Source organism: Argiope bruennichi, chromosome 1 (genome assembly GCF_947563725.1).
Source record: "Argiope bruennichi chromosome 1, qqArgBrue1.1, whole genome shotgun sequence".
Lineage (NCBI taxonomy): Eukaryota > Metazoa > Arthropoda > Arachnida > Araneae > Araneidae > Argiope > Argiope bruennichi.
In genome coordinates, this window is record NC_079151.1 from 146,372,427 (window position 1) to 146,400,299 (window position 27,873).

Here is a 27,873-nt window from a genome sequence, read left to right on the forward strand (position 1 = left end):
GTTTTTAAAATGCAATTACACGCTTTTTTGAATGCGCGGCACAAGTTTAATTTTCTTTCCTCCATATTTGCGATGAGTCATCTTTTGGAAGGATCTTATTTTGTCCACGTCTATCAAGTACAAATCGCCTCCCCTCTAATCAATAGGATTTGAAAGCGCTCTTCCTGCACGTGGCAGATGAGGGGGCTTTAGCTCCTCCCACCCCCTGCAAGTTCCACCCCCTGAATGACGTCTTTTCCCTCCGCCATCGTTGCTTAGGAACAGACCGCGCAACAGATATAAAAATGGAATCTTCCGGTTCCGTCTTTCTGGAAGAAGCGAAGGTGCACTGATATAGAGAGGCCAATACGCATCACTCCGTCATTTCTGGTACTTTCCTTCAAGGCGGTCATGGAAGGTAAATATGTCTTCTACCTTTTTGATTTGAAATATCAATTTGTAAAAGTTGCTCTACTGTTTTCGAAAAATACGGAATAAATATTACATTAAATCAATGATTAACAATGTAACTTCACTGACCAAAGAAACACGATTTTTTATCTTTTAGAGCTTGTCAATTTTTTTATAATTGTTATTAATTAATAAGAATGCTAAATTTTTTATAATAATAATATAATATCATTGTGCAGCCACTAACTATTTTTGAAAGTAATTTCAAATTTCTTTAAAATACTTTTTTTTATTTAACACATTCAATTGCATTATTCAATATTTTTTTTAATAAACATCTTTTTTGTAATTGAAAATAATATCATAGCATCGTAAAGCCATTGATGACTTTTAAAAGTAATTTCATATTTATTTTTGTTTAATACATTCAATTGCATTATTTTTTAGGCACCTTCAGTTCTTTCGTTTTTTTTATTTGATTTGCAGCGATATTTTTTTAAAAATTAAATAGCTAGTGTGTTTTTGAAAAATTTAATATAATTATTATATTAAACTAACGATAAGAATTAAAGTTACATTGAAATGAGAAATATAATTCATTAGTATTTTTTATTAAATATTGCTCCAAATTTTCTTTGCAAATATAAATGTAAGAATATCAATGTAAAGCTACGGTTATTCCAGAATAATTTAGAATTCCTTTAAATGTGTTAAATGTTCATATAGTAATCATGTGCCCAATACATTTCTCTTTACCTTCTCCATTCCAATCGATCTCATTGAAAGAGGAAAGGAAACGTTGCTTTAAAGTAATCATAAAAATCGAGGCTCAGAAATACTATGATTTACTGCACAGTTAATTAATTATGAATTAAGAATAAATAAATGTAGCTTAATTAATTTAATGTAATTTAACCTTTTAATTTAATTGTTTAATTTAATTAATTGATTTACTTTACTTTAATTATTTGAATTATTTTAATTTAATTTAATTAATTGCTTTAATTTACTTTAATCAATTGAGTTATTTTAATCTAATTTAATTAATTGATTTAAATTAATTTAATTAATCTTTTGTTATATCCATATATGTTTTTATACGTATGTTTTATATTATAGCTTTTTTTTTTGTCTTCCTTCAGCCAAAATTAAAAAAATCATTTAATAACTTTCTCGCGCATTTTTATCTGTTATTTAGTTTTAATAAAAGAGAACCGATATATTGTGTTATAGGTGTGTCCAACATCTTATACATTTTAAGACAATAGTTTTGTTTTAAACATTAATTCCAATTTGCTTTGGAGTTTTATTGTAAAATATTGCTCGTTAAAAATTCTACGCCGTTTTATGCTAAAGTAAATAATTTTCAAAATGTTACCGTTTGCTTGGCAGAATTTCCCGAATCGAGAAAAAGGAGCATTTAAAGTCATACTTTTGTTTTGCAGTATGCATTTATATGACAACTAAAGTAGTTGTGGTTCGATCTTGCCTAATATATCCGGAATAATGGAAATAATGCCACGTCATGAAACAAAATTTCAGTTCGAAATTGTATAATTTTAAATACTGGAAATAAATGAATCTAATAATTGAAAGTTACAGATTTTTTCCACCGAATTTAGATAATGTTTTATGTTTAATAAACTGAATGGAATATCACTGTATTTAGACATGACATTTTATAGGATAATGAAAAGATGGTGAATAGGCCTGAAGGGTTAAAAAGAGATACAAGGGAGTCCTCTTACTAAAACATAATATTTAGAATTTATAATACAATTGATAGTTTATTGATATTCTATGCAGGTAAAAACTAAAACATTCAACTAATGAAAAATTTTACAATTGTGTCTGACAACAGTCTGCTTGAGTTATCACATAATCGAGACTTTGGATTGGAAAGACACTATCTAGTATACAGTTTTTCTCTTTCAGAAAATTTTGCAAAAAGAAAATTTAATCTAAAAAATCAAAATCGTTAGAAATCATTAAAATGCCATTTCAGTATCGCATTATAAATAAGAGCGACAAACATAAGATAAGATTGTATTACCGAAATGTTTGATATTTTCTTCACGCTATTTTTTTCTAATCAGAATAGATAATGATAATAAGTATATGAAATTAACATTCATGTGTTTATTTCTTGTTTTCGAAGAGTCATGGCTAGAAGTGAAGCTAACTGAGTCATCAGAATGTTTAACATTTTGCAATTCAAACAACTGGATAGCGCGCATTTTTATAAGCCTGAAACATATAAAAAATTTAAAGTCAAAACATATCAATATATTTTTCAAGGTATTTAAAAAGTAATTATAAAAGATTTTTCCAATTCAGCTGTTAACCAGCAAACCTACTGCGCACACTACGCAGCAAACTGAAATACGCCATTACAAACTCTCCATTCGGCGTCACGACGAAAGGGACAATCCCTTTCAATCTCGCATCTATCTCAAAGTTCACCATTATTTTCTGATCACTTCTTAATTCCTTTTCACCCGATGCTGTACTCTGACCAAACCTAAATTGTTAATCGGAATATTTCAAACTTTTTTCCACAATCATCTTGAGATTGAGTAGAAGTGCGCATGCCCTGACGCTCAAAGCATCTAAAATCAGTCAGAGATTTATCCGCTAAAAGATGGGGTGAAGCAACAGCTAGCTTCCTCCCGGGGTTCTTTCACGTCTATTGGGTTATGACGTAGAAAATTATCGATCGTCTCGAGGGTCAACGTACTATTGGAAGCCTGTTGCTTCATCAAATACTGGAGGTTTCTTGTCAATACGCAGAAAAATAAAATTTTAAAACTGTGTCAAAACTTTTCACGGTGGCAGATTGGTGGATTGGTCCATTTTTTTATCGTGTAAAATATGTAAAGAAGGATACTTCTTCTGAAATTTAGTCTCGGAAATGGCAGACAAACGTAGTTGAATCGTCTATTCAAAACCGGAACCTTGTGAGGGTCCTTCGGCAATAGAAGTTTCGGGCTCCTTTTTCTGTCCGCAACTTCTGAAACCAGATTCATTTTAATTTAATCTTCCAACCAGCAGTTTTTAAGTACAAATATTATAACTAATGGAAGTTACAAATTAATTATACTAAAAAGATCAAAATCAAGAGAACTAGCTTTAGTAACTCGCGTATTAAATAATTTAAATTTAAGATTATTTTTAAACGAAATTCAAAGTAATTATAAACTTTTTAAAAATATATTCTAAATACTCTAATATGAAGCTTTACAGAACTGTTGACTTGGGAATGAGAGTGCCAATTGCGAAAAAGATTGGACTACAGATGGGTCTTAAAGAGAATTGGAAATTTCTGTAGACATTCATTAACCCTAATTAAAAAAAAAATTGCATGAATGTTTCTAAACATAATACAAAAATCTTTCAAAACCCGTTCTTCGTTATTCCAACCCCTCTATGCGTTCAGAAAATTTTTCGAAGGAAGAGAATATATCATTAAAGGAAGAAGAAGAAAAAAAAAAAAAGTGCTATTGCGTGCCTATGTCAGTGACATTAGCACATACGCAATAGGGATTGCTCAATCTTTTTATATTTTAAAATATTTACCATGAATAGTATAAATCCTTTTTTTATCTTGTATATTTCATGAAAGAATTTTGCACAAAATATAATGAATGCTGCGTTTTAACGGATTTTTCTATTAAAAAGCGTTTCTCTAAAATGAGCTCCTGTTAATTCGGCAGTGTGATTTCTGCAGTTCTGCTTTCATGGACACTACTGGGTTCGTGATATACTTAAAAGTCCACAATATCCAAAATGCAATAGATTGAATGCAATGGATTGCAAATGCAACAGATTGAATAAATTGAATTCAATCAATTGCAAAACGCGATAGATTGAATAAAAGCCTCATAAAACACATAGATTAATCATTATTCAGTTGAGTCTGAAAAAAAAATCTATTGCCACAATTTAGAAAGTTTTATTGTAAAGATCCTACAGATAAAATGCCTACATTATCTAATATAAAAAATGAATTTTTGTTTGTTCATATTTAATGCGCTGCCGTACCGTTCGTCCGATGGCGATAAAACTCCTCCAATTTATTGCTTTGAACCTAGAAAATCCATGTTTTTCACATGGTCAGTTGTATGTTGGATTGTTACGAGTCGGACAGCCAAGCAATTTATTTGTTTTTGCCGAAGACGGAAAAACAAAAAGTATTGTCTACTCTGAAGCATACTTCAATAATAAAGCCAAAAAATTAGAAAAAAAATATCATTTATATTTCTCTTTTATATATTATTCAATTCCGGTGAATGTATTCATATTCTAGAAGAAAATGAATGTCATTCTTTTTTATCTTTCCTAGTTAAGCAAGATAGCTTCAAGATTTCAAACGATATTTCCAAATTTATTTCTTCTTCGACAGCAACGCGCTGGGTACCAGTAAATGTTGAAAAAAAAAAAAAAAAAAAAACTTAAATTTTGTTGTATTCACTTTTGAAATCATAAAAAAACTATTATGATAAAAAAGAATCATGAATGGAGGCATAATGCAAGTCGTATCAATTGATTGCATCATTTTTAAAGTAATATCCTCCTACAGCAATGCATTTCTGTCAATTTTCTTTTTCAATCACTTTAAAAAAATTAAAAAAATCGGCTGATTTTTTTCCAATTAGTGTTTTTTTTTACATTACGATAACTAATTTTTATCCAATTTTTAAAAATTATTAAAAAATATTTAGAAAATACAAACAAATTTAGATGGAGGGTGAATTTGCAAATGAATACAAAATATCCTTCGTCTGACTAAGTAACGTATTCCTGCAAATAATGATTATTCAACTACTGTGCTTTACTGAGACAAAAATGATATTAGTAGAATGATACCACAATAAAAATACATGGTTATTTATAAAGAATTTATAAGTAAAAACGTAAAATAAAACTTTAGTCTCTCTGACTTTAGTCTCTTTGACTGACTTTCACAATCATATGCAGCTTTTCTGGCAATATAATTAAAAATCTAATGTTATAAAATAATAATTAGAATAATTTTTAAAGAAAAAATTCTTTATTCATTATATCTTGCTGACTTGAGTTTTAGTGTTTATTGTTAATTCTATTTTAATTTAATAAAAAGCAGTTTTTTTAAGTGATTTATTGAAATTTTTGTTTACTATGTTGTATGTTTATAGTTATTTGAAAATATTTGGAAACGTTTGCTGATGTACAAAATATGAAGGATATCTGTTTGAAATATTTACATGCTAGTTTTCAATTCTTAATTAAATTTACTAATTTTATATTTTTTTCATTGAAATAATTTCTAAAATTAAATATTTTGTGTATTTTTTAAAAATTTTGTTGGAATATTTGAAATTTTTTTTTGATTTGAACTACTACATATAATATATAAAAACTATTCCAATTTGTGGAATTTAATATTCATTCGGCACTTCAATTTTTTTCAGTGTTCCCAAAAAATTTGCAATAAATTTTTAAATAATCATTCGTTTAAGAATTTTGTTAAAAAATCATTTATAACTGCTTGCAAACACTTTAATATTTCCAGATGCTCAAAAAAATTAGTTTTCAATGAATTTTTGAGAAAAATTTAGAATTTATTTTTTCAACCTTTCGTTCACGCTAGATATTGAAATAATCATTTGCTTAAGATTGTTATTTCATCTGGATATAACATAATATGTGCATATCAATCATTAATAAATCAGTAGTAAATATCAATCATTTCTTAGTTGGCAGTCTTCAAACATTTATTATCATTATTTTTATATAATTCTGCATAGTAAATTCACCAATTAAAATAAAATTATAATGCAAAAAATCTTGTTAAAATTAAATTGCTGCAAAATGCTGCAATCAGTGGCCATTTGCATTTATAGGTTTCTGATTTCAAGTTGTAATAAAATATTTGGTTGCGATTCTAAACTCATAGTAATTTTTCTTTTTGCATAAAATATTACAAGAGCAAAGTGGTAAATGTTCATATCTTTTGAAAGTGAAAATTATCAAAATGGAGAGAAATGGGCACCCTTTGAAATGTGTTACAAACAAATCGTGAGAATCAAATTGCAGCTGTTTTTGATGCAATATGTTGAATGTTTTTTTAAACGTATTTTCTCGGTAATGTTCTTAGCCCTCAAAGCATTTTTCTATGCATATATTATTTCCACATACTAGCGTGGAGAAACCAATCATTACTGGTTATTGATAGAAAACCATGAGAGAAAAGGAAAACAAATATTAGACATGGTTCATCTTCATAAATATTCAGATAATGTTTGGGACAAAAGATGATCCGTTAAAATGAGGTTATCTCGAATAATAAAAGAGAATACATGTGTCTGTTGTCGGTGCTTTATAAGCTCAACTGTTTAAGCCAGTATTGCGAAATTTGGCACAAATAAATTTCAAAAAGTAAGAATGTGCAACTCAGAAGGATTTTTTAAATTTCTTAAATGAGTTAAAGATTAAATAATTGGCATTTTCCCGTTACAGCCTCTGAGAGTATTATTGCATAAAATACTTTCAATACCATTCTAAAATTTAGACCATTGTCTTTTGAATGATGTCCATTTAGCCGCTGCATATTTTCTTGTTGAATTGAGACATGCGTTTTTTAAATTGCCAAATTTTTAGAAATAATTTTTACTGTTGCAACGAAATTTTAATCATTTTGATTGTTTCTTCAGAAATTGAAACGAGTATTTTTCTTTCATTGCTAAAACATTTGAAAGAAAGATTCTGTTTATTATCGGTACATTTTGCAAGCGGAATAAAAAAGGGCCGATAAAACAGCTTTAATGCAATTAGACGATAAATGACCCAGACAATTAGTTTTTAATGGTTACACGATGTTACAAGACTCGGCTCTAACAGGACAGCGTGTGTATGCAATAATCAGATCCGTTGTAACACAATCAAAAATAATAGTGCTTCGATGTTTGTCAGTATATAGGATTTAATTGAAATTAAACTCAACAGGCGTTCTTCGCAAACCAGTTTGCATTCAAAGGCGCCATACGCCAGAGGCATTTTGTTGTCCAGACACTGCATTTTAGGATGCCCCCTTTCAATATCTGATCAAAATCGTTCCACATTTCAATTAATTTTGCACTTAATAATCATGCTAATTATTTATTTTAGTTTAATATTTTATTTAGTAATTTTTTCAAACTATGTATATTTACATTTATTTAGTTTTTCTTTAAATATGTGGGTCATGACAAAAAGTGACTAGGGGTATAAAATTTAAAAAAAATGGCCGTAACTAGTATTTAACTATTTTCTTATTGACAAATAAGAAAATTAATTATTTTGATGAATTATTGGAATTGGAATGAATTATTTTGATAAATTATAGAAAAATAATAAATTTATACGGATATAACATTAAAAATTATTATTTTATAGAACATACCATGTGGAATAAAATATAATCAATAAAAAGGATAATATTTTAATACATTATAAATAAATCATTCATTATGCTTTAATTTTTAATGATGATTTTAATAATTCATTGTAAACGCACATTGTACTTTTAATATTTTGTAATTAAAAAAATATTAGAAAATATTGTTTCGAAAATAACATTTTTCAACCAACCTATTTTCACCCACCACCGCCCCCGCTATCTTTGCCCATTTACTCTAGGTAGCTGCTTTATCGATCGATAATCATTGCGAAAGGTAGCTACTTAATAATAAATGCGCATGTGTGTGTTTATTGGACCACACATGCGCACACTTATGAACCACACAACAAAGGAGAGACCTTTGAATTTAAAATTACAAAATTTCACAATATATATCTCAGAGCATTTATTTGAAATTTTACTTCGGATTTTAATTATTTAGGAATTAAGCAAAAATGTAATGTTTCTCATCGTTCATTTTAGGCGATTATCAACTAAATGATATCAATTTTATTATTAAATCTTTTTTTCTCTCCTAATTTTGATGATTCTTCAAAAGTGCTTTTATTCAAAATTTGCAAGTATTCTTTTCATTGTAGCAATTAAATTTAAATATTACCATTGTCTTTACGAATATTTAATCGCGTATTCATCCTCCACTATTAAAGGTTAACCAGTGAATAGATTGATCTACTTATGTTATTATCGATGAGTTAGGACTTATTTTTCCATATTGAATAGATTCCTACTTAAAGTCTTATTTAATGAAGTTGTGTTGTATTTACAATTCAGAAGTAAGCAATAATGGAATTTTTTTGAAGTGAGTCTATTTTAAAACACTGCTACTACCTGTAATATAATTGTATGTATAAAAATATCGTTTTTATAAATATTTCTTGCATATTGTAATCCGCTGAATTTTTTTGTTATAAAATCAGAGAGATTTTTTTTTTAACCATGCTGACATATTATGCAATTCATGAAGCAAATTCTGTAAAGTAAACAAAATTTCAATACTGACCGATTCTATTTGTTTATCTTATTCTTTAAATTTACATGTTAAATTTTATCAAAAGGTTTTTATATTAGCTTAGGTTTCATCACTTCGGTTCAAGTTAAAGCTAAATTTTTTTAGAGATGACAGACGTTTAACGAATAATGAACAAAACGGTGTAAACCTTCTATAATATTATGAGTAATGTCTATCAAAATATAAAAATATATCAATTCTTTCGTGATGAATCTATTAAAAGCTAATGAAATGAAATATTTAATTGAAATTTTTGGTAAGGCTGATAATTGACTAAGGGGCCAGCTCGAAGCTATTGTAAAATATTTAATGCACATTCCATATTAGTAATAGAAAGAAATCCTCTAATCTCTACCTAGTTAAATTCAGGGGAAAATCAAAATAATTAAGGATATTGTATTGTATCGAAAATCTACTGATTGAGTGAATAAAAGCGTGAAGTGCTTGCAGCCTTACGTAAAGCAAATTGAAATTAAAATCATTTTCTGTTTTGTTTTAATTTTTAATGAATTATTAGGAATTCTCTTTTCATGATGTATAGTATCATTTAAATCATAAAAATATAGTTTCTAGTTTCCCATGCTTTTATGGTATTGATTTCTATAAATAGAATTTCGATTAAAATGTAATATTACTATTTAAATATAGTAATAGAAGTGCGTTTTAAATTTTATTTTTCAATAGATTTCTTATACTTTTTAAACTATTTTTATGGTATTTAATTTATAATTCATTATAAATTTTCTGGAATCGTGTCATCAGCTTTTTTTATAATTCATTAACTGGTGATACCATTTGTATAGAATGAAAATTAAATTAAATTTAATTGATTAATTAGTAATTAAACATTCTTAAAAATAAATTGTCATTGCCCTGTCATATATTATATAAAGATTTCATAATTCATTTAAATTTTGGAACAATAACATTGCAAAATCTGTTTAATGAAATATACAAATATATAATTTCTAATAAGATTCATGTCGTTGAATTCCTTGTAAATTATATTACATTCCTCTAACAATCGTGCTTTTTAATGATATTATTTTCATTTTCAAACTACACGGCATTTTGTTTCTACACTTCTGTTGTTTGATTTTTCAATTTATTTATGTTCGAAAAACATCTGTTACACAAAATATGTTAATTCCAAGATCGATAGAAGTCCCCAAACAGAAAGATTTAATTTCATAAAGTGCCACATCTATGCATTGAAAAATTCGCAGATTGCCGAACTTTGAGTTAGCCAATCCATGCAACTCATACTTGCCATACATGATTTGTTTTTAATTGAGAAGAATTAAAATCCATATTTTTCTGATTGATCAACTCTTACATTTTAAAGTTCTAGAATAAAGTATATCTTTTGTGTGTTCCAAAAATCACTTTTTTCATGAAATTGAAAATTTGCCAATGAATGATATGAAAGAAAATCTTAATTGATGATAAAAAAAAGTATGGAAATTATTTTTGGATTAAAATCTAATATTGGTATGCATTTTTATTTAATTTTAAAAAGAAAATTTCTCTTTCGAATTGTTATGTTTTATAAAATTTTAATTATCTAGTTCAGTAGAGTATTCTCTTTTAAATATAAAGGTGAGTGTATTTCTTTGGTGGTTCTATGACTATTATGCACTTTTAACTGTTACCTGAAAAATTAAAAGTAAGTATGATTTTCAATGTTCTTTTGCTCCTCCCATTTCTTAAATTTCAGATAACTTGAAAGACTTTAGAACAAGAAATTGATAACTTCAAGCATATTCGCCTTTCTTTCATTCCTTGGATCAAGCATTACAAGGCGCACTCTGATTAAAGCTAAGTGTATATCATCGAGGTTATCATCTTTCACAATGCAGCTATTTCAAACAACTTATAAACTGCGTCATTTTTCAGCCAATTTACAAAACATGAATGGATCAGCTTTTGGTGGGTAAGTCTCATGTTGAAAGTCTAAATTAGATTATTCTTAATATCGCTTTGAAAATATTTTTTAGTTATTTTTTTATGAATACTTCATCCTTTTTTGCTCATGGAATTTTTTTAGTGAGATATTGAAATACATGAGACTTATAATATGATAATTAAATGTTGTATTTGTGCTTTAAAAGTCTTCTTTAAGAAATTAGCTGAAATAATATTAATTAGTCGCATTTGAAGTACAGTTTGTTTGCCCATAATATTGCTTTCCATGTCCCTTCAAATACGGCTGGATGTTGATGATTTCTGACCCCACAGTACGAGATATATGTACTGCATCTAAATATATTAATATTCATAACTTAGTAAAAACTTTTCAATTTATAAAAGAATCTAAACAATTTCTTGCTTGTAAAAATACACACATTTCAGTTCGCGTGTAATAACGGGTATGACTTTCCAAGTTAAAAATGCATATAATTTTTTTCATATCAGCTTAATTTTGAAATCAGATTAATTTGATCATTTTTGCAATGAAATAAGAAAGAAAATTTTTGAAAGAAATATATTAATATTTGCTTTTGATTAGGTTTTGCATATTACAGCAAACTTTCTATCAAAATGAGAATGCTTCGAAGGAGTAACCTGCTTCTTGGATAAACGATTTTTATAATGATTCCTCTATAGTATTCTGTTCTTCGAGATTTAATATTTCATTAAACATTTTTTCTAGCATGATTTAAAAAATATCATACATTTTGCATACTTTTGAACAAGGATGTGTTGATGGATCAAAGGTTTTGTTATCTATCAAAGTGAAGATTTCATATAAATGAGTAAAATTGATCATACAACATAATTTTCGATAACCCAGAATTACTAGATTATCTTTTCGAACAATATCAGTGAAGGTAAAGTTACCATCTTTAGCCAGAATAAAAGTGCAATAAGATATTTTATCGCGTTAGTTGGAGTTGGTTAGTTAGTTGTTTTTGAAGCAAACCCCAAATGAGTATTATGAATAAATTCTTCACTCGTAGAATCTTTGGTTTCATTTCCAAATGACTCCAAAAATCTTCGCTATTATCACCATTCTAAAGAATAATTTTATTTACAGAATAATGGGAAATGTTATAATTATCAATTTTTTTTTTCATTTTATACTCAGAACCCACTGACAATTGGCACTTCCATATTTATTTTTTACACTGCACAAATTAGAAATGAAAAAGCAAGCAAAAGCACCTCATATATAGTAATAGCAATACGCTGGAAAATAAGTTTGGAATAGTTCAAAATTTTTACGCGAATTCCATGTAATAAAATGGATTTTGCGAAGCCATATAAGGTCAAAATTATATTTGGAATAATTTTCAGCATTTTTTTTAAAAACTTGAACTGATATTGCAACGAAGGAAAATCTATCTTTTCTTGCAATTTTTACATGAGCCGTTTAAGCGAAAATCGTGGAAAACATACGAGAAGGAATAATACAGTTTGCTTCTTAAAATTACGAATTTGATTAACAACAGACTTTGGTTTAACAAGACTAAGAAATGGAAATTTAATGGATATCGATATTTATGAGATGATGTATTATCTTCTATGACAGGATTATTAAAAGATAGATCTTAATCATATTGAATATAATCCCAGATTTGAAAGATTATTGTCTAAAAATTTCAAATTCGGTATAATAAAATGTTAAATCCGTACGAAATATCATTAAAAAATTATGGCCAGAAAAATGTTCTAATTAATATATTTTATAAAATGTTAATATTAGTTTACATTTTTTTGACCAAAATATGTTAAAAAATTCAGATCAGTGTAGTTATGAAACTTTACTGAAATTAAAAATTTATAATTAGAAAGAAAATCGCTATGATAACTTTATGAAGACTATTAATTTGTTGTCGGTACGAGAAAACATTTTACTGCACAAAACTTTTCAAAGGAAATAAAATTCATTTCACTCATATTTAATAGTATAATTAAAAGTTAGAAAACTGCATAATTTTGATGTTATACATTTTAATACATAAATGAAAAATGCGCTTTAAGTCAACATATCAATAAAAGTATTTTTTTTTTTTTTTTTGTAATCTCTAGAATCACAGGGATGTTTATGTTGGAAAAAATGTTTACAAAATAAAATATTTTAGAAAAAGAAGAAATGCAGACAAAAATAAATTTAAACTCAAAAACTTAAGATATTCATCTCATTGAACAGAAGTTTGATCAGAGGAACAGGAGATTTGGTGAGATGTAATTATTTCCATTAAAACATTTTATATAAAATAAATATCGTTTGACAGATAAATTGATATCATTATATATATATATATATATATATATATATATATATATATATATACAGGGTATCCCAAAAAATGTATACACATTTTAGCAGCTGATAACTAAGTTATTTCTTCTTTCTTTACAAACTGAACCCATTCAACCGAGTGATGGCAGACAGACTTGAATTTGAAGAAAGGAAATTTATTCTAAAATGCTACTGGAAGTATGAAAATGCAGTAGAAGTGCAAAGACAATTTAAGAGGGAGATTAACAAAGAACCACCTACACGAGTTACCATCACTCGAATTAGAGATAAGTTTGAAGCTGATGGAACTGTTCAGGACGTCCATAAACCTGCAACAGTTGTTCAATTGAGGGCAACCATTGAACATGAATGTACGAATATCCCAAGGGAATTGTTCCATCATGTGTGCTATTCCATCGCTTCGCTTTGTCAGCAGTGTCTGCAGCAGAACGAACATCAGTTTGAGAACATGCGATAACAAGACAATAGAATGATATTTGTAGAATCTTTTGCATGTTGAAAATTATTCGAATTATAATAAACCCCAAAATTACAATCATTCAAAGTGTATATACATTTTTTGGGACACCCTATATATATATATATATATATATATATATATATATATATATATATATATATATATATATATATATATATTACATTTTAACATGCGTAAAAAATTATTATGATAAATAATATTTTTGTAAGTTATTGCAAAAAATGCTAAAAAATGTGTTTAGTTTTTAATTAATATATTTTAATCAAGTATAGATAGATCGATAAAGAGATAGATAGATAGAGAGATAAATAGATAGATAAATAGAGAGAGAAATAAATAGATAGATAGAGAGAGACAGAGATTTCAAAGGCTTCCATTACTTATTTTTTTTAATGAAAAGTGTATAATTTTGTTCCATTTTTCATCCTATGTTTTTAAATCATTTATCTAGAGCGTCATGATGTAGCAAGATTGCAGACCCTTGAATAAACGATATGTGAAAGAATTCCTACAAGGAAAGGCAATATAAATCTGTTTTTCACAAAGCCGGTTTTTTAAAAGGCATCCTTAACAGATTACTTTATGAAATAATGAACAGTATAATTAATTTTATGCAACATTAAAACAACTTTGCACTTTTTGAGCATTAAACAACATTTGGAGCCCATAAAATATGCACATTATCTTCGTTTTGTTGCTAATCTATAAAGTGTATTAACAAATGAAGCATTTTCAAAGTTAGATCCAATGGATCTAACTTTGAAACTGAGCGTCTAATTATACAGATCGCCTACAGAGCGTCTAATTATATAATTCTAAACGGCCGTTTAAACTTTTTAAGTTAAGAAAAAAAAAAAAAAAAAAGGAGGGGATTTAGTTTTTCTTTTTTTATAAACAGACATTTTTCTTTACTTCATGTCATTCAGCACAGACTATATATTCGTATATAATGCCTTGGATAATTCTTTTTATAATGCAAATATTTTTTAAAAAATAATATAATCTTCCTATTTTTTAGGTAATTACATTCATTAACTACATATAGGATACGAAAAGTGCTTTCGCTTAAAAATTGTGAAATAACATTTGTCATTTTTTTAAAGCATTTCGTTTTGTATAACCTTTTTTATGCAAAACGTATTTTCCGAGCATGAGCATATTTTCCGATGAAAGACTGTCTGAATTATTTTGAAAAATTCAGACAGTCTCATTTTGAGATCGAATTCATTCTCCTGTCCCTATTCCTCCTGAAATTTAAAATAAAACAAACCGGTGCTGTTTCGTTTCCGAGTACCGTTAGTGACAATTAAATTATGTTCGCCAAATCGCAAAAAAAAAAAAAAAAAAAAAAACCGTTAAAAAATCGCCAAAAGTTTGGCGATTTTTTACGGTTTTAGAAAATGGAGAAGTACCAACAATCCTATCATCCTATGAAATATAACTTTAAATTGATGTTCCATCTTAGAAAAAGAAAAGACAACGTCGGCTTTTTGTGCAGTTTCTCACAGTTATAATTTTTTTTACCGTATGTTTAGAATAGAATTCGAGGAAAAATAAATAACTAAAATTCTAAAATTTGCCGAAAATGTTTTTCCAAGCAAATGCGTCGTTTTCGTTTTAATGGAAACCGGATCAAAACGCGCTTTTCCGTCTCTCTCTCTCTCTCAGCGTCTCCACTGCGAAAGGCGGGGAAGGTGGGATGCGAAAAAAGGAAAGGGAGGAATAGAACTCCGTCCTTTCCTTCAGCCACTCTCTGCGGTGCCGGCAGAGGTGAAAGGTGGAATCGCCTGCTCTGAGTCAAAATGAGAATCACGCGACATATGTTGAGGGAATGATTGTTATTCACTCCTCGGTATCTGTTGCAACTCTTCCATACGAGTCAAAAGTGGGAAACCGAAAGAGGAGAACAAACGCTTTAAATATGAGAAACGTACCATAAGAATGATACGTTAAGATTTTACCAACCATAAACCACCTTTATTTTGTGCCATACACTGACTTTCAATCACACACATCTTCTTTTTAGTTCTGAATGAGGTTATAATATTACATATAAATTCTGGGAACTTGCGATGACAAAAATGTATAGACGTAGATATTTCACTGGTTGAACTATTAAGTGTATTTAGATTGAATAAAAACCTTCTGAAACGTACAAAGTAAGTGCTTTAACATCTTTCGCAGCATATCCTCGGTAGCACAAAGCATATAATATTTGCGAATATCATATTATGTCGCATTAGTCGCATTAGTAGTATTTTATGCTACTTGAGATGCATGGCAAATTGCTCAGTGATTCTGACTTTCTAAGATTCATTTCCAAGTAAGAAAATATTGAAAAATACGCTCACGTGTCTTGAAAGATTTAAACTATGTTTTAACATGTTGAAAAGTCATCTGTCTAATATACAAGGTAAGGTTTTTTCCTCTGCTTTTTCTAACTGTTTAATATTTGTATAAAATGATAGTAGTATCTACATAATGTTGCCCATGAAAATTAATTTTCACCCATCTCTTTGCCAAGATCAGATAAACATGTGACACACTAAACCAATAGTGTGAAGGAATATCTCTTCGCGCTTCACTCGCAGATCTGAGTGGAAAATTGAATTATCAGAAAAACAGTTATTTTTAATTCTGATGGAAAAGGATGTTTCTGTTTGTCTTGTTTTAAAATAAGGGGAAATGTTCCAGTTATAATATAAAAAAATTGGAAAAGTTGACGAAAAAGGAATGTAATATTAGATGTAGCTATTTTAACTTCAATTTTTAAAGAGTTTTGTAGAATTCATTATAATTATCTTTCTGTTGTTGAAAATTCAATAAAATACTTTCGGAGATAAGAGAGAAAGAAACAGGTCAAATGAAACGAAAAATATTTACTTGATTTGATGGTTCATTTTTGTTTTTTTTGAAATCACCAGAAATGATGTTGCAGACAAATAAGTATGGAAAATCACACACATCAATACAAAATGTTGAATTAAACGTTTCGACATTAAGTTGGCAAAGTACTAGAAAAATCATCATCAAAAAGGAAAAAAATCAAAAAATTTTTTATTGGTTCATATGATAAATTGAGTCTTTCTAAATGTGCCTGCAAAATTTTAGAGCTATAGCTTTATTTTTTATTAAGTTATTGAAGAATTTTTGATGTGTGAAGGAGAGTAAACAATGTTGCCAAACCCAGTTTTTAGATTCAAATACCTGTAAAAGAAGCTCATTTGAAAAAAAAAATATTGTCAATTTACCAAAGACTTTCACCAAATGAGCTATTAGAGCAATGTATTCAGTGTATGACTCAAAACTACAATGAGACTCTCCACAGTGTCACTTGGAGTAAATGCTCAAAAGTTACAACTGCATCGATCAAGCAGAATAGCAGAAATATACATTTGATAACCGTATTAATTTTTTTAAAGGTGTTATGATAAAGATTTGTGAATTTTTGATTTTTCGTTAGTTTTTCTTTATATTTTCAATATACAAATATAATATTTTGTTTCAATAAATTTTTGCCTTTTTTAACTTTTAACAATTTAGAATAACTTGAATCATATTTTGAAAAGGTTACAGGGAAATTGATAAGATTTTATATGATGATTTAGATGAATAAAAACTTTAAATGCATTTTTCTCCGTGTTGTGTTTTTGCTTATTGCTATATTTTGAAAGCCTAAGACTTTCTTAAAAATAGTGTCCCAATTTTTTGTCTTTATTCAGGCAGATTTATATATATATATATTGAAATTTTCAGGGAATTAAACTTTAAAAAATACAAAATTTAAATTTTTATATAGGCCTCATACAAAAAATTTCCATTGAGTAAAATGAAAACTCACAAAGATTGGTGAAGTTGGTGAAGAGTCAATCACAAATTATTAAAATGCATATGTTTCAAGTTTCAGTGCAGATAACGTGGCGCAGGAATGCATCATAAGGAAATAAAATATGCTTTATATCTTTAGTTTTAAATACAAATTTTAAAATCTATACTGCCTGAAAAATACTTTAAAATTTTATATCATGAATGACCGAATATAACTAAAAATAGCACAGTCAATGAACTTGTAAAAAAAAAAACTTATGTAATCTTTCTTTTAAGTAATCTTTCCTTTATGTAATCTTTCCCTTAAGTTACGTAATCTTTCCTATAAGTTATTATTTCTACAAATTTTTAATACTTTTGAAACAATAAATAGCAAAATTATTATTTATTTATTCAATCGTGACTTTCTGTGTTAATTTGTGTACGACCCCTAAAATACGAACATCCGACATGACTTTTCCTCTTTGCGAACTCATATCCAGGCATCGAAAAGTGGTTTAAGTCAGCATTTATGTAATTTCATATCTTTGAGAGTTTTCATTACAAAATTCTGAAATTTTGTACATGACCTTATTAAAAGATGAGGCACATTTTACTCATTGGGAAATTTTTATGTGGAGTCCGTATAAGAATTAAATTTTGTATTTTTTGAAGTTGATTCCTCTGAAAATTTTAATCGATTTCATAATATTTTGAATTTTTTTTTACGCAAATTTGTAATTTACAGTATATGTCTAGGATCAATATTTAAGGAATAAAAGCCGCGGTCAAGATTTTTGAAACACCTTGTATCTTATATATATATATATATATATATATATATATATATATATATATATATATATATATATATATATAATATAACTGTAAGCTGATACAATATCCAGTGTTCAGAAGAATTGCAAAGTATATTGTCACAACTCTTATGAGCTTTGAACTTTGAACTGGATACTTAATATTTGCCTTTTTGTTATTATTGGGTTAAATATATATTTTTAAAAAAGAGTAACGGAAAGTATTGATTTAATGTAAAATATTTAATATGTAAATAAAAATAGGAAAAAAATAGAGAAATTTAAATCTAGCTCTGGAGATGACAATTTAAACAGCTGTAGAATTCCGAAATGGAATATGAGATAATGGAGGTTTTCGAACTTGAAATAAGCTGACTACAGGTACCCGTCCAGAGTGATTTTGATATGAACATGTTGACCAAGTAATGATGTTGCTGTGATTATTGGGGGAAGTTTCTTCCAGGTGACTTACAGTTTCATCCGCATGGCTTTAGTCTCAGTGGTGTTTGCTTTGATTAAAACAATCTATATTTTTACAAAAATTTGGGAACATATTCAAATGAAGATTAGACTATAAAAAGGTTTATTTTATTTTGCGCAATTATTTATTTTTGTTAAATAAGAGTATTAGCAATACATCTTGTTGTTTTTCTTTTCTGATGCCCTTATTTAATTTTAAAAAAAAACAATTACTTCATTTTTTTATCGCTTTATATTCGTTTTGAAAAATTCTCTAATTTTTACGAGTAGGGTACAGAGTTTCCCAGAGTGCTTGAGTTGTGAATCAGTCTCTGAAATGTGAAACATTTTGCCAAATATTAATCTGTTGTCTCATTTGAAAATGTGCAAAATAACATTCTGAAATTTCAATTCTTGATGATAATTGGAGTAAGATCGCCAAGGTGGTATTTGTAAATTAAATGACAGCACAAATCGAGAATATTCCCATGCTTCCTACTTTGTCTGTTTAATAATTCAGCCCTGGATAAACAAACCCCCACCATCGTCAGGCTTCGCAGGAGATATCACGAAGGGTTTAGGTTTAGTTATATTAACGTCCCATTTTAAAGCAAGGCTATTTTGGGACGGTCCTCGTCATTTTGAACAGTGTTCAGATGACGAGGACGATGCCTGACATGACAACCCCTTCTTCAAGCTTCCACACCACACCTTCGGGAGGACGTTCAGCTCGACGGGTTTAGCGAGCATCAGACCCGCTTACACGACGGTTCGTCGGTGGAATCGGATTTAGAACCTGAAACCCTGCAGCTCCGAAGCCCAGACCTTACCACCAGGACACGGCGGCTCCATTCGCGCTTTTTAAATGTAGTATTTATTTTAAGAAAGTATTAAAAGACGTTTATTGTAAACAGATTGAAATGAAATATTTCAATGTGAAACGAAGTTAATAATTTGTTCCCCATTAAAAAGTCAAGGATTCTCGATATTAGGCGGTTTTGTATTTAGTTATTGATTATTGAATCCATGAAGCTCCGAGAATTTTCAACATGCAGTCATTTATTCGGAATATGAATAATGCGTTTTTGCAATTATAAGGCTTTAAATTAGTTAAAATCCAACATTAATGCGGAAACAAAGGGAAGCCATATTCGTGTAATATTATAAAAATCACTCTTGTATAATTTATAGTTTTTATTATTATTATTGCTTTAATTCCATTTAAATGCGATTCATTCAAAAAAATTTAAAACTGATAATAATAAAAGTTTGGGACGGTCGATAAAAAAGCGATTAAAATTGTTAACAATATCTAAGTCTTTCATTTCAATTATATTGAAATTATTTGCGAATATCGTAAGATAATAAAGAAAAATTGCGTAATCCAAACTAAAAAAAATTTGAAAATTCCAAAACACGAGTTCAAATTATTTTAATATGACATGATTTTTCCTTAAAAATAATATATCGTTGGAAATTTTAGTTGCGGTTCATATTGTTCAGCTGAAGTTTAACTTGCTTGGTGATGCTAAATGCACGTTTGTGAAAAAAAAAAAAAAAAATTTTTTTTGAAGAGTTTAAAAGTTTTTCGAAATTTATGCGGCCTTAACCACTAGTAAAAAAAAAGAATTTATATTACGGTTTGAATTTATGCAAGCAGATAATAGGTTAAAAATTAAAACAAGACGAATATGAAGCGCATCAATTCTGGATGAAAATTCACAAGAGATCTCAAAATGTAGTAATTGTTTGGATATGTTTAATAGATTACTTTTTAACGAATAGTACTATCTATTAACAAAACTCATTCGGTCTTTCATTAACTTTTTTGAATAACATAAGCGCTTTGGTTGATTTTAGCAAGATAGAGCAAACTACTATGCCTAAGAAAACAAGACATATATCAGAATTTCAACATGTCAATTCTTATATGTGATAATATATATCTATATCTATCTAAGGCTATATAACGTTAACCTAAGTAGCACAAAAATTGTTTTATATATTGTAGCACAAACATTACTTATATTCAAATGACAGTTGTCAAATGTAAAGGAATCGTTATCTGTACTTTCAGACTTCTTCATTAAACCTTTTACAACTGCACTTAATCCAACACGTCTCTAATTAATGGAGCTTAGCTTCGAAACATTATTAGAAATGATTTGTAGAGTTTTCGCTTTCCAAAAAATTTCAATTCAGTTAAAGGAAACAAGATGCAAAAGAAATGAAGAATCAGCCAAATAAAAGTTTAATCCAGTTTGAAAGGAGACTGAAGCCGTCGCCTGGTCTGTAATCGCTATTTCTTAGCTATAGAAATTGCTATTCATATCTTCCGAAGCAATTGTCTCGCAAATATAGTTCTTGCATCATTTCAAAATTTAATGATATCAATTTCATTTCTTTCTCAAAATGTAATGATATCAATTTCATTTCTTTACGATCTTTTTCTTTCTTTTTAACAAATCATTTACGTAGCTCTAATTTATGTTTAAATTCAAACTCGTCCATCAAAACCTTTAATTGCTAGCTTTTGTCAATATTAAATAAAGAAAGCTTTTTTTGAATATTAACACCGAAATAGGATTTTCGCTTCCGCTTTTATTTCAAAATGCTCACGGTCTTTAATTCCTAAAGTAATTTGTAGCAGATTGATTTAAATAAATTCCTAATTTTCCAGTCCTTTCGAACAACAAGATGAAATTTTAAAAAGTGCATTCCTTATTAATTATTTAATAGCCTAAAAAAGTCAACAGTCTGGACGAACAAACTGGTCGCCAAAAGCGGCTAGAATTTGTATACTTTTTGTAGGTGCAGCACTTATTCAAAACAATCCATCTCTTGGACTTCGAACAATCAAATTTGGCGCGTAGTTATTTGGTTAGAAATGATTCAATAAACGTTTTTTTTTTAAATTTTAATTACATCTTAATAAATCTTATAATTAAATATCTTATGAAATTTTAATTACATCATTTCTAAAATCAATTGAAATGTTAACATTTTCCCTCAATAATTTCGGAGTACGTAAACGTTCAAAAAGCCATTTATACATTAGTTTAAAATTTAGAAAAAAAAAAAGATTTTTTTTCTAATTTTTCGTACAATTGTTTCTCTCATTTTATTGAATCTTTCGATATATTTTGATGTATGCTTTTGCTGTGAAACTTTTTCTTTCTTTAATTACTCAGTTTACATTCAAGCAAGTTGTGGTGATATTAAATATAGCACCGAAACACGCGCATTAATATTTAAGAGTTAATTTTTAGCATATTCCCTTGCACTTCATTTTATATTCGAACTATCTATTAGATGATCTCTTTTTTGTTTTTTTTATCCCCTTCGCATACATGAACGAATCTGACTCACTCATTGATTAACTAAATTTTTAATTTTAAATCTGCAATTAACTGAGCATACTGATTAATTTAAAATGCAAAAATCGCTTTAAAACGTTTCAATATCTCAAATACCTTTGTATTATTATAGGAATTAAATAATGATAAATGTCTCAAATAGGATGTTTCATCTAATAAGAAGTTAAAAAAAATTAGTAGATCAAGAGTTAGTCGTAGTAGAGAAAGGAATATTTAACTAAATATTAGATAGCGGATGTGAATTGCAGGTGTGTCATGCAGCAGTAAACACGAGAAAAATAATATAAAAATGAGCGAATCAAATCTAAAAATTTTATCATGCTAGTATTATTCGGATTAGAAATTTGAGTCTCCTATAAATTTCTTTTATTGACAACCTTATTTAGAAATGACCCTAGTTTTTGGATTACGCATGTTTATGTGTAACTGTACTCAAATCGCACTCCAACGAAGAAGTCAAAACAGTTACCGAAATTTCTATTCAAAAATTTCTGGACATTGCGATAAGTGCTCTAAGATTTTAGAGAGTGTATTTCTACTTATTCCGAGAAAATACATAGTGTTGCAATATTCAAAGCTTTGTCATTTTCCGTTCTCAGAATCTGTTTCTTAATTTGGTTTATGTTTATAATCCGACTCATCAAAATGTTCTGTTATTTATCTCAGTTTTACTTTTTAGTTATCTTATCTTGCATAGTTGCTTGTTCCATCATTTTTTTGCTCGTCGATTTGTGAATTTTTGGTTGGTAGTCAAAATAACATCATTGGCAATTTCGTTTTATGACAATACTTGTGTTGTTAAAAAACTAGAATGCGCCCTACTTTCTGAATTTTTTTATTAATTCCATAAGTGGAGCATTTTTGTGTTCATTGTTTAATGAAAAGAATCAAATTTGGATTTTGAATCGGGACTAAAAATTTTAGAAATCGACACATTTTATTTAAAGAGCGCATACTAAAATTCATCCGTTTAGCTCATTTTGTTGCTGAGTTTAAATAAAATGTGTCGATATAAAAAAAATCGAGTGAGTTTAACGTATTCGCATTTCTGGCAACGAGATAGCCGATATCCTGGCGAGGGCTGCTGCTCTTGATGCTCCTCATCCAGATAAGTGTTACACCTTCAGTGTGGTTTTCTCGGAACAAAATGAATTGAATAGGGTCTTGTGGAAACTCTCTCTGGATCACCATTGGTATTCCAGGAAGAGCCCTGGCGGTGCTCTACTTTTCAGGGGTAACAGATATCAGCAGACTTGCCTCTCTCGTTTTGCCAGTGGGCACTTGAGGTCTCTCTCCTTTGAGCAGGGACAGAAAGTTTTTAAGACTTGCACCAAGTGTAAATCTGCACAGGATTCACCTGAGCATATTTTAATTTGCATCGATTTTAAATTGGACGAGGTGTTTTCCAAACTCTATTGTTTTTAGATTTTCTGGAAGTTTTTGGACTCATGGAGTTGGTTTGACATTGTCATACCAGATCAGTAACAACAACGTACTCGCATACAAAAATGCTTGAAACTAATTCTAAAATCCTCTTTTTTGGATTCATTAATTTAAAATAAGAATTTTTAAAATCTTAAATTTGGAACTTCTTTTGATTAGAATATTTTTTATTTACTTGTTTGCACACACAAAGTGAAAGAAAATATTTTGGTAAAGTCCATTGATATGACGTCATTTACAGCGCTAAAGTAATTTCATTTATCATTGAAACTACTGTGCTGTGACGTAATGCCATCAGAAAACAAGATTTTAGTGGAGCACTGCATTTGTTATGCATCCCATGAATATGAAGGAATTCCAGTATAACTAGATAGGAGTTTTTTTTTTCATAAACATAAAAATGTTAAGAAATTTAAAGGCCTTATCTTTTAAAGATTGAATAATAACAAATTTTAGAATTATTCAAATCAGTGTGGACTTCATTAGTGCTGTTCTTCATTTTCATAAATAAAAAAAATATACATGTTCAGTGTGTATTTTTCAATGCATTAATATTCTGAATATCTTTTCCAGATGGCACGTTGCAGAAGTGGTAAGTTTGTATATCATTATTTATGTTTGATATTTTAAATTAGTGGTAGAATCCTTTAACATGCATCCTTTAAATGTCGTATTCGGCTTTGAACCTTGTTGAAAAGTGAAGTACTTCAAAATGAAAAAAAGGTATTCGGCCTTAAACCTTGTTGAAAAGTGAAATATTTCAAAATGGAAATTCGTGAAATGTTGAGTTTCGGAGTTATGTGTTCTATCAAAGTAAGATATATGTATGTTTAACTTAGGTTTCTAAAAAAAGGTTCGTCGAGAACGAAACGATAAGATTAAAGATGATCTGTGATTAGAATAGTGTATCCGAATACACAGGTTCTAAATTACTGGGTCTCGTAATGCTTCAATAAAAAAAAAAGTAGCTTAATATCACGGAGCTGCAATCCGTGACATGGTGATCATTTTTGAGTGTGGGAGGGGATTATGGTGATATAATAAAAATTGTGATTGCAATAATAAATAAATTATGTATGCACAATATTCATATTTGTAATATTTATTAATATTTTATATATGAAAATTACAATTGCCTATAGAATTATATATTTCCGTTCAGAATCATGCGTAATTTTTTTCATTCTCTAATCTACTTCAGTCGCCATTTATAACTAATGGCATTATAACTTATTACTCCAATTTTATAACTAACAACCTTATAATACTGTGTATTTATTTTTTATATATGTCTATTTATAAAGACCTTATAATAAATATATTTCAGAGCTGAATTTTTGTATACAAATTCTTCTAATGCAGAGAAATTAGATTCATGTAGTCTATTGATCTTGAAAGTTCTTTGTGCAAAATATCTCTTTATAACTTCAGCGTTATAGAAGGCCTATAAAATTAATTTTGTAGGTTATTTATTGAAAATTCAAGTTGCAATGAAGTACTGTTAAATTATTAGCTAATTTTAAAAATATTTTTTGGCATGTATTTTAATGCTATTTCAGTGAAAGAACAAGTTTTTAAAAGTCCTGCATCTTAATTAAAGTAATACATCTATGTATACAAACTAAAATAATTTTTTAAATGCATGTTATTAAGATCAGATTTTGGTATGTCACGTGTTTCATGAGCAATCAATATTAAAGATTATGCTATATTAACGAAATGCATTAAATACTAAATATTCAAATTTATTTGCTAATAATATGTATACTATAAACTGGATTTTTTATATATAATTCATTTTATATCCCTGAGTACACTGACATAGCAAAGGTAGACACGTCCTAATAACGCATCGGACCACCTTGTGCAAAAACTCGCCATGGCATGGACTCAACAAGTCGTTATACATCCCCCTGCAAAAATAATGAGCCATGCTACCTCTATAGAGTCCATAATTGCGAAAGTGTTACTAGTATAGGATTTTGTGCTCGAATTGATCTCTCGATTATGTTCCATAAATGTTCGATGGATTCACGTCGGGAGATATATGTGATCAAATCATTTGCTGAAATTGACTAGAATGCTCTTCAAACCAATCTTTCAACCTGTGGCCCGTCACATGGTGCATTGTCAGCCATAAAAATTTCATCGTTGCTTGAGTACGTGAGGTTCATGGACGGCTGCAAGTGCTCTTTAAGCAGCTGAACATGACCATTTCCAGGCAATAGATGTGTCCACTTGGGCAGGAGGACCCAATCCATTCCATGTAAAAACAACCAACACCAGCTGCTTGAATAGTGCCTTGTTGATCACTTGAGTCCATGACTTCGTGGGCTTTCAGCCCCATTCGAATCCTGCCATCAACTCTTAATAACTGAAATGTGCCTCATCTGACCAATCACGATTTTCCAGTTGTTTAGGTCCAGTTGTTAACCGATATGATGAAAAGTCCAGGAGAGGTGCTGGAGGTGATGTCGTGCTGTTGGTAAAGACAATCGGCCTTTGAATCGGACACGTTGTATGTCTGAAACTGTATTCCTGCGGTTATTTCACCAGTGTTGCTTGTCTGTTGGTTTCGGTCATTTAGTACAGGCGGTTGGTCATTGTGTTGTGCATGATGGGAGATTAAGTCTAAAATTAGGTATTTTCGGTACAGTCTTGACATTGCGGATCTCGGAATGTTGAAATCACTAACGGCTTCTGAAATGGAATATTCCAGTGTTTAACACCAACTACTATTTCGCGTTCAAAATCTATTAATTCCCGTCGTATGCCATAATCGCTCCAGAAACTTTTGCATATGAATCACTTAAATACAAATGATCTGCACTGCCCTTTTATATAATTTTACTCGTTACTACAGCTATTTACATATTGCTATATACAAATAGCAGTAGTATACTCGCTCATCTCAGTGTAATGTGAGGCCAATTGCCTTATGCAAATGTTTTATATCATTATTTTACTGGTTTCAGAACAAATTAATACTGGATAATTGTAAGAGGGGTCCATATTTTTTCATTCTTTGGGTGAAGATATTTAGATAATTATTTAAAAACTTTGCATTTAAACTAGAAATATAGAAATAATTTAATATAGAAATTAAATAATTTATGAATGGAAGCATTATAACATTATAAATATTTCTTCAAATTTAATGAAAAAAAAAACATTTCTAACCAGTTTTGAAGGAGCAAAATACAGCTGTTATAAAGCATGTTTTGAAAAAATTACAACCGTTTTGTTTATTCTGCATTTATGGAAAATAACCCATTTCAAGTTAATAAGCACTATCACAAATATTTATAACAAAACTTAATTGAAGTTTTAATTAAGTTTCATGATTTGTAATTGAAAGTAAATTAAGAAGTATGAGTGTTCACTCTCATATTTATAAAAAAAAGTAAGCTTTTTCAAGCTTTTTTTAAAATTATAGTAGTTTCACCTACAATCAAAAATAAATTTATTTTCTGAAGAATCTAATAATGCAAATTCAATTTATCTAATTGAAATCTCACTTATCTCAATCGGATTTCTTCAAGCTATGGACTCGTTGCGCTGATTGTTTCCAAACAAATGCTTGAAACCTGAATATATCTTCTACAAATCGAGTTCCCAAGGACACATTCTTTAGACCCAAATGAATGGTCACATAGAAACGTGTTCGTGAAGCCCTTTGTGTCAAATACAATTCCAACAGATAGTAATAAATTAGAAATAATTATACTGAATTTGAAATATAGAAAGGGATGAATAAACTTCAGTATAAATTCATCAGATCTTTTTGCACCTGAAATGCGTTATCAGACACTTATTTGTGTATTTTCGATGAATTTTTTTTATATATAAGAACATTAATATGATTAATGTTCTTATATATAAAATTTAATGAATTTTTAAAATTTATAAAAATATATAAGGCATACATTATTGAATAATTCAATTTTTCAACCCTCTTCGCCACATTTCTGCATGTAATGGCTCTGTAATTCACGTGATACCTGGCTTACAATCATTTTACTATTCTTTTATGTGAATGTAGTTTCAGAGCTCTTTTGTTTCGGCGCAATTTATCTAGAATGAATATTGTAACAATATAATAACCACATTATCTCTCCTTAGTGTATAAATAGAAAAAAAAGAAAATTTAAATGAAATTCTAAATGTTCTTTCAGACAAATGATTATCCTAGAAATTATATATATATTTTGGCGGCAATAATTATTACCATCCATATATGAAAGGATTTTGGATGCTTTGACCATCCAGCTGATTCTTTTTTTGTACTTTAAATCAATTGCCGCTTTGACCATCCAACCGTTTTTTTTTTTTTTTTTTTTTGTATTTTAAATCAATTGCTGCTTTGATCTAATTAGATTTGAATGTC

The 27,873-nt window shown here is 28.7% G+C and overlaps 1 protein-coding gene across 4 annotated transcripts in view; it reads left to right on the plus strand.

Annotated features, from left to right (window-relative positions):
• Window positions 1-310: 310 nt before the first annotated feature.
• The window catches only part of LOC129968788 (DNA mismatch repair protein Msh6-like), a 74,770-nt gene continuing 47,207 nt past the window's right edge, over window positions 311-27,873 (plus strand). The window contains exons 1-3 of one of the 4 annotated variants that reach the window (XM_056083040.1): window positions 311-397; window positions 10,555-10,770; window positions 24,060-24,078. In XM_056083040.1, the coding sequence (XP_055939015.1) occupies window positions 24,060-24,078 (19 nt within the window). In that variant the 5' untranslated portion in view covers window positions 311-397; window positions 10,555-10,770. The remainder of the gene's footprint in view (window positions 398-10,554; window positions 10,771-24,059; window positions 24,079-27,873) is intronic. The other 3 variants (XM_056083048.1, XM_056083056.1, XM_056083065.1) reach the window with 3 other exon arrangements.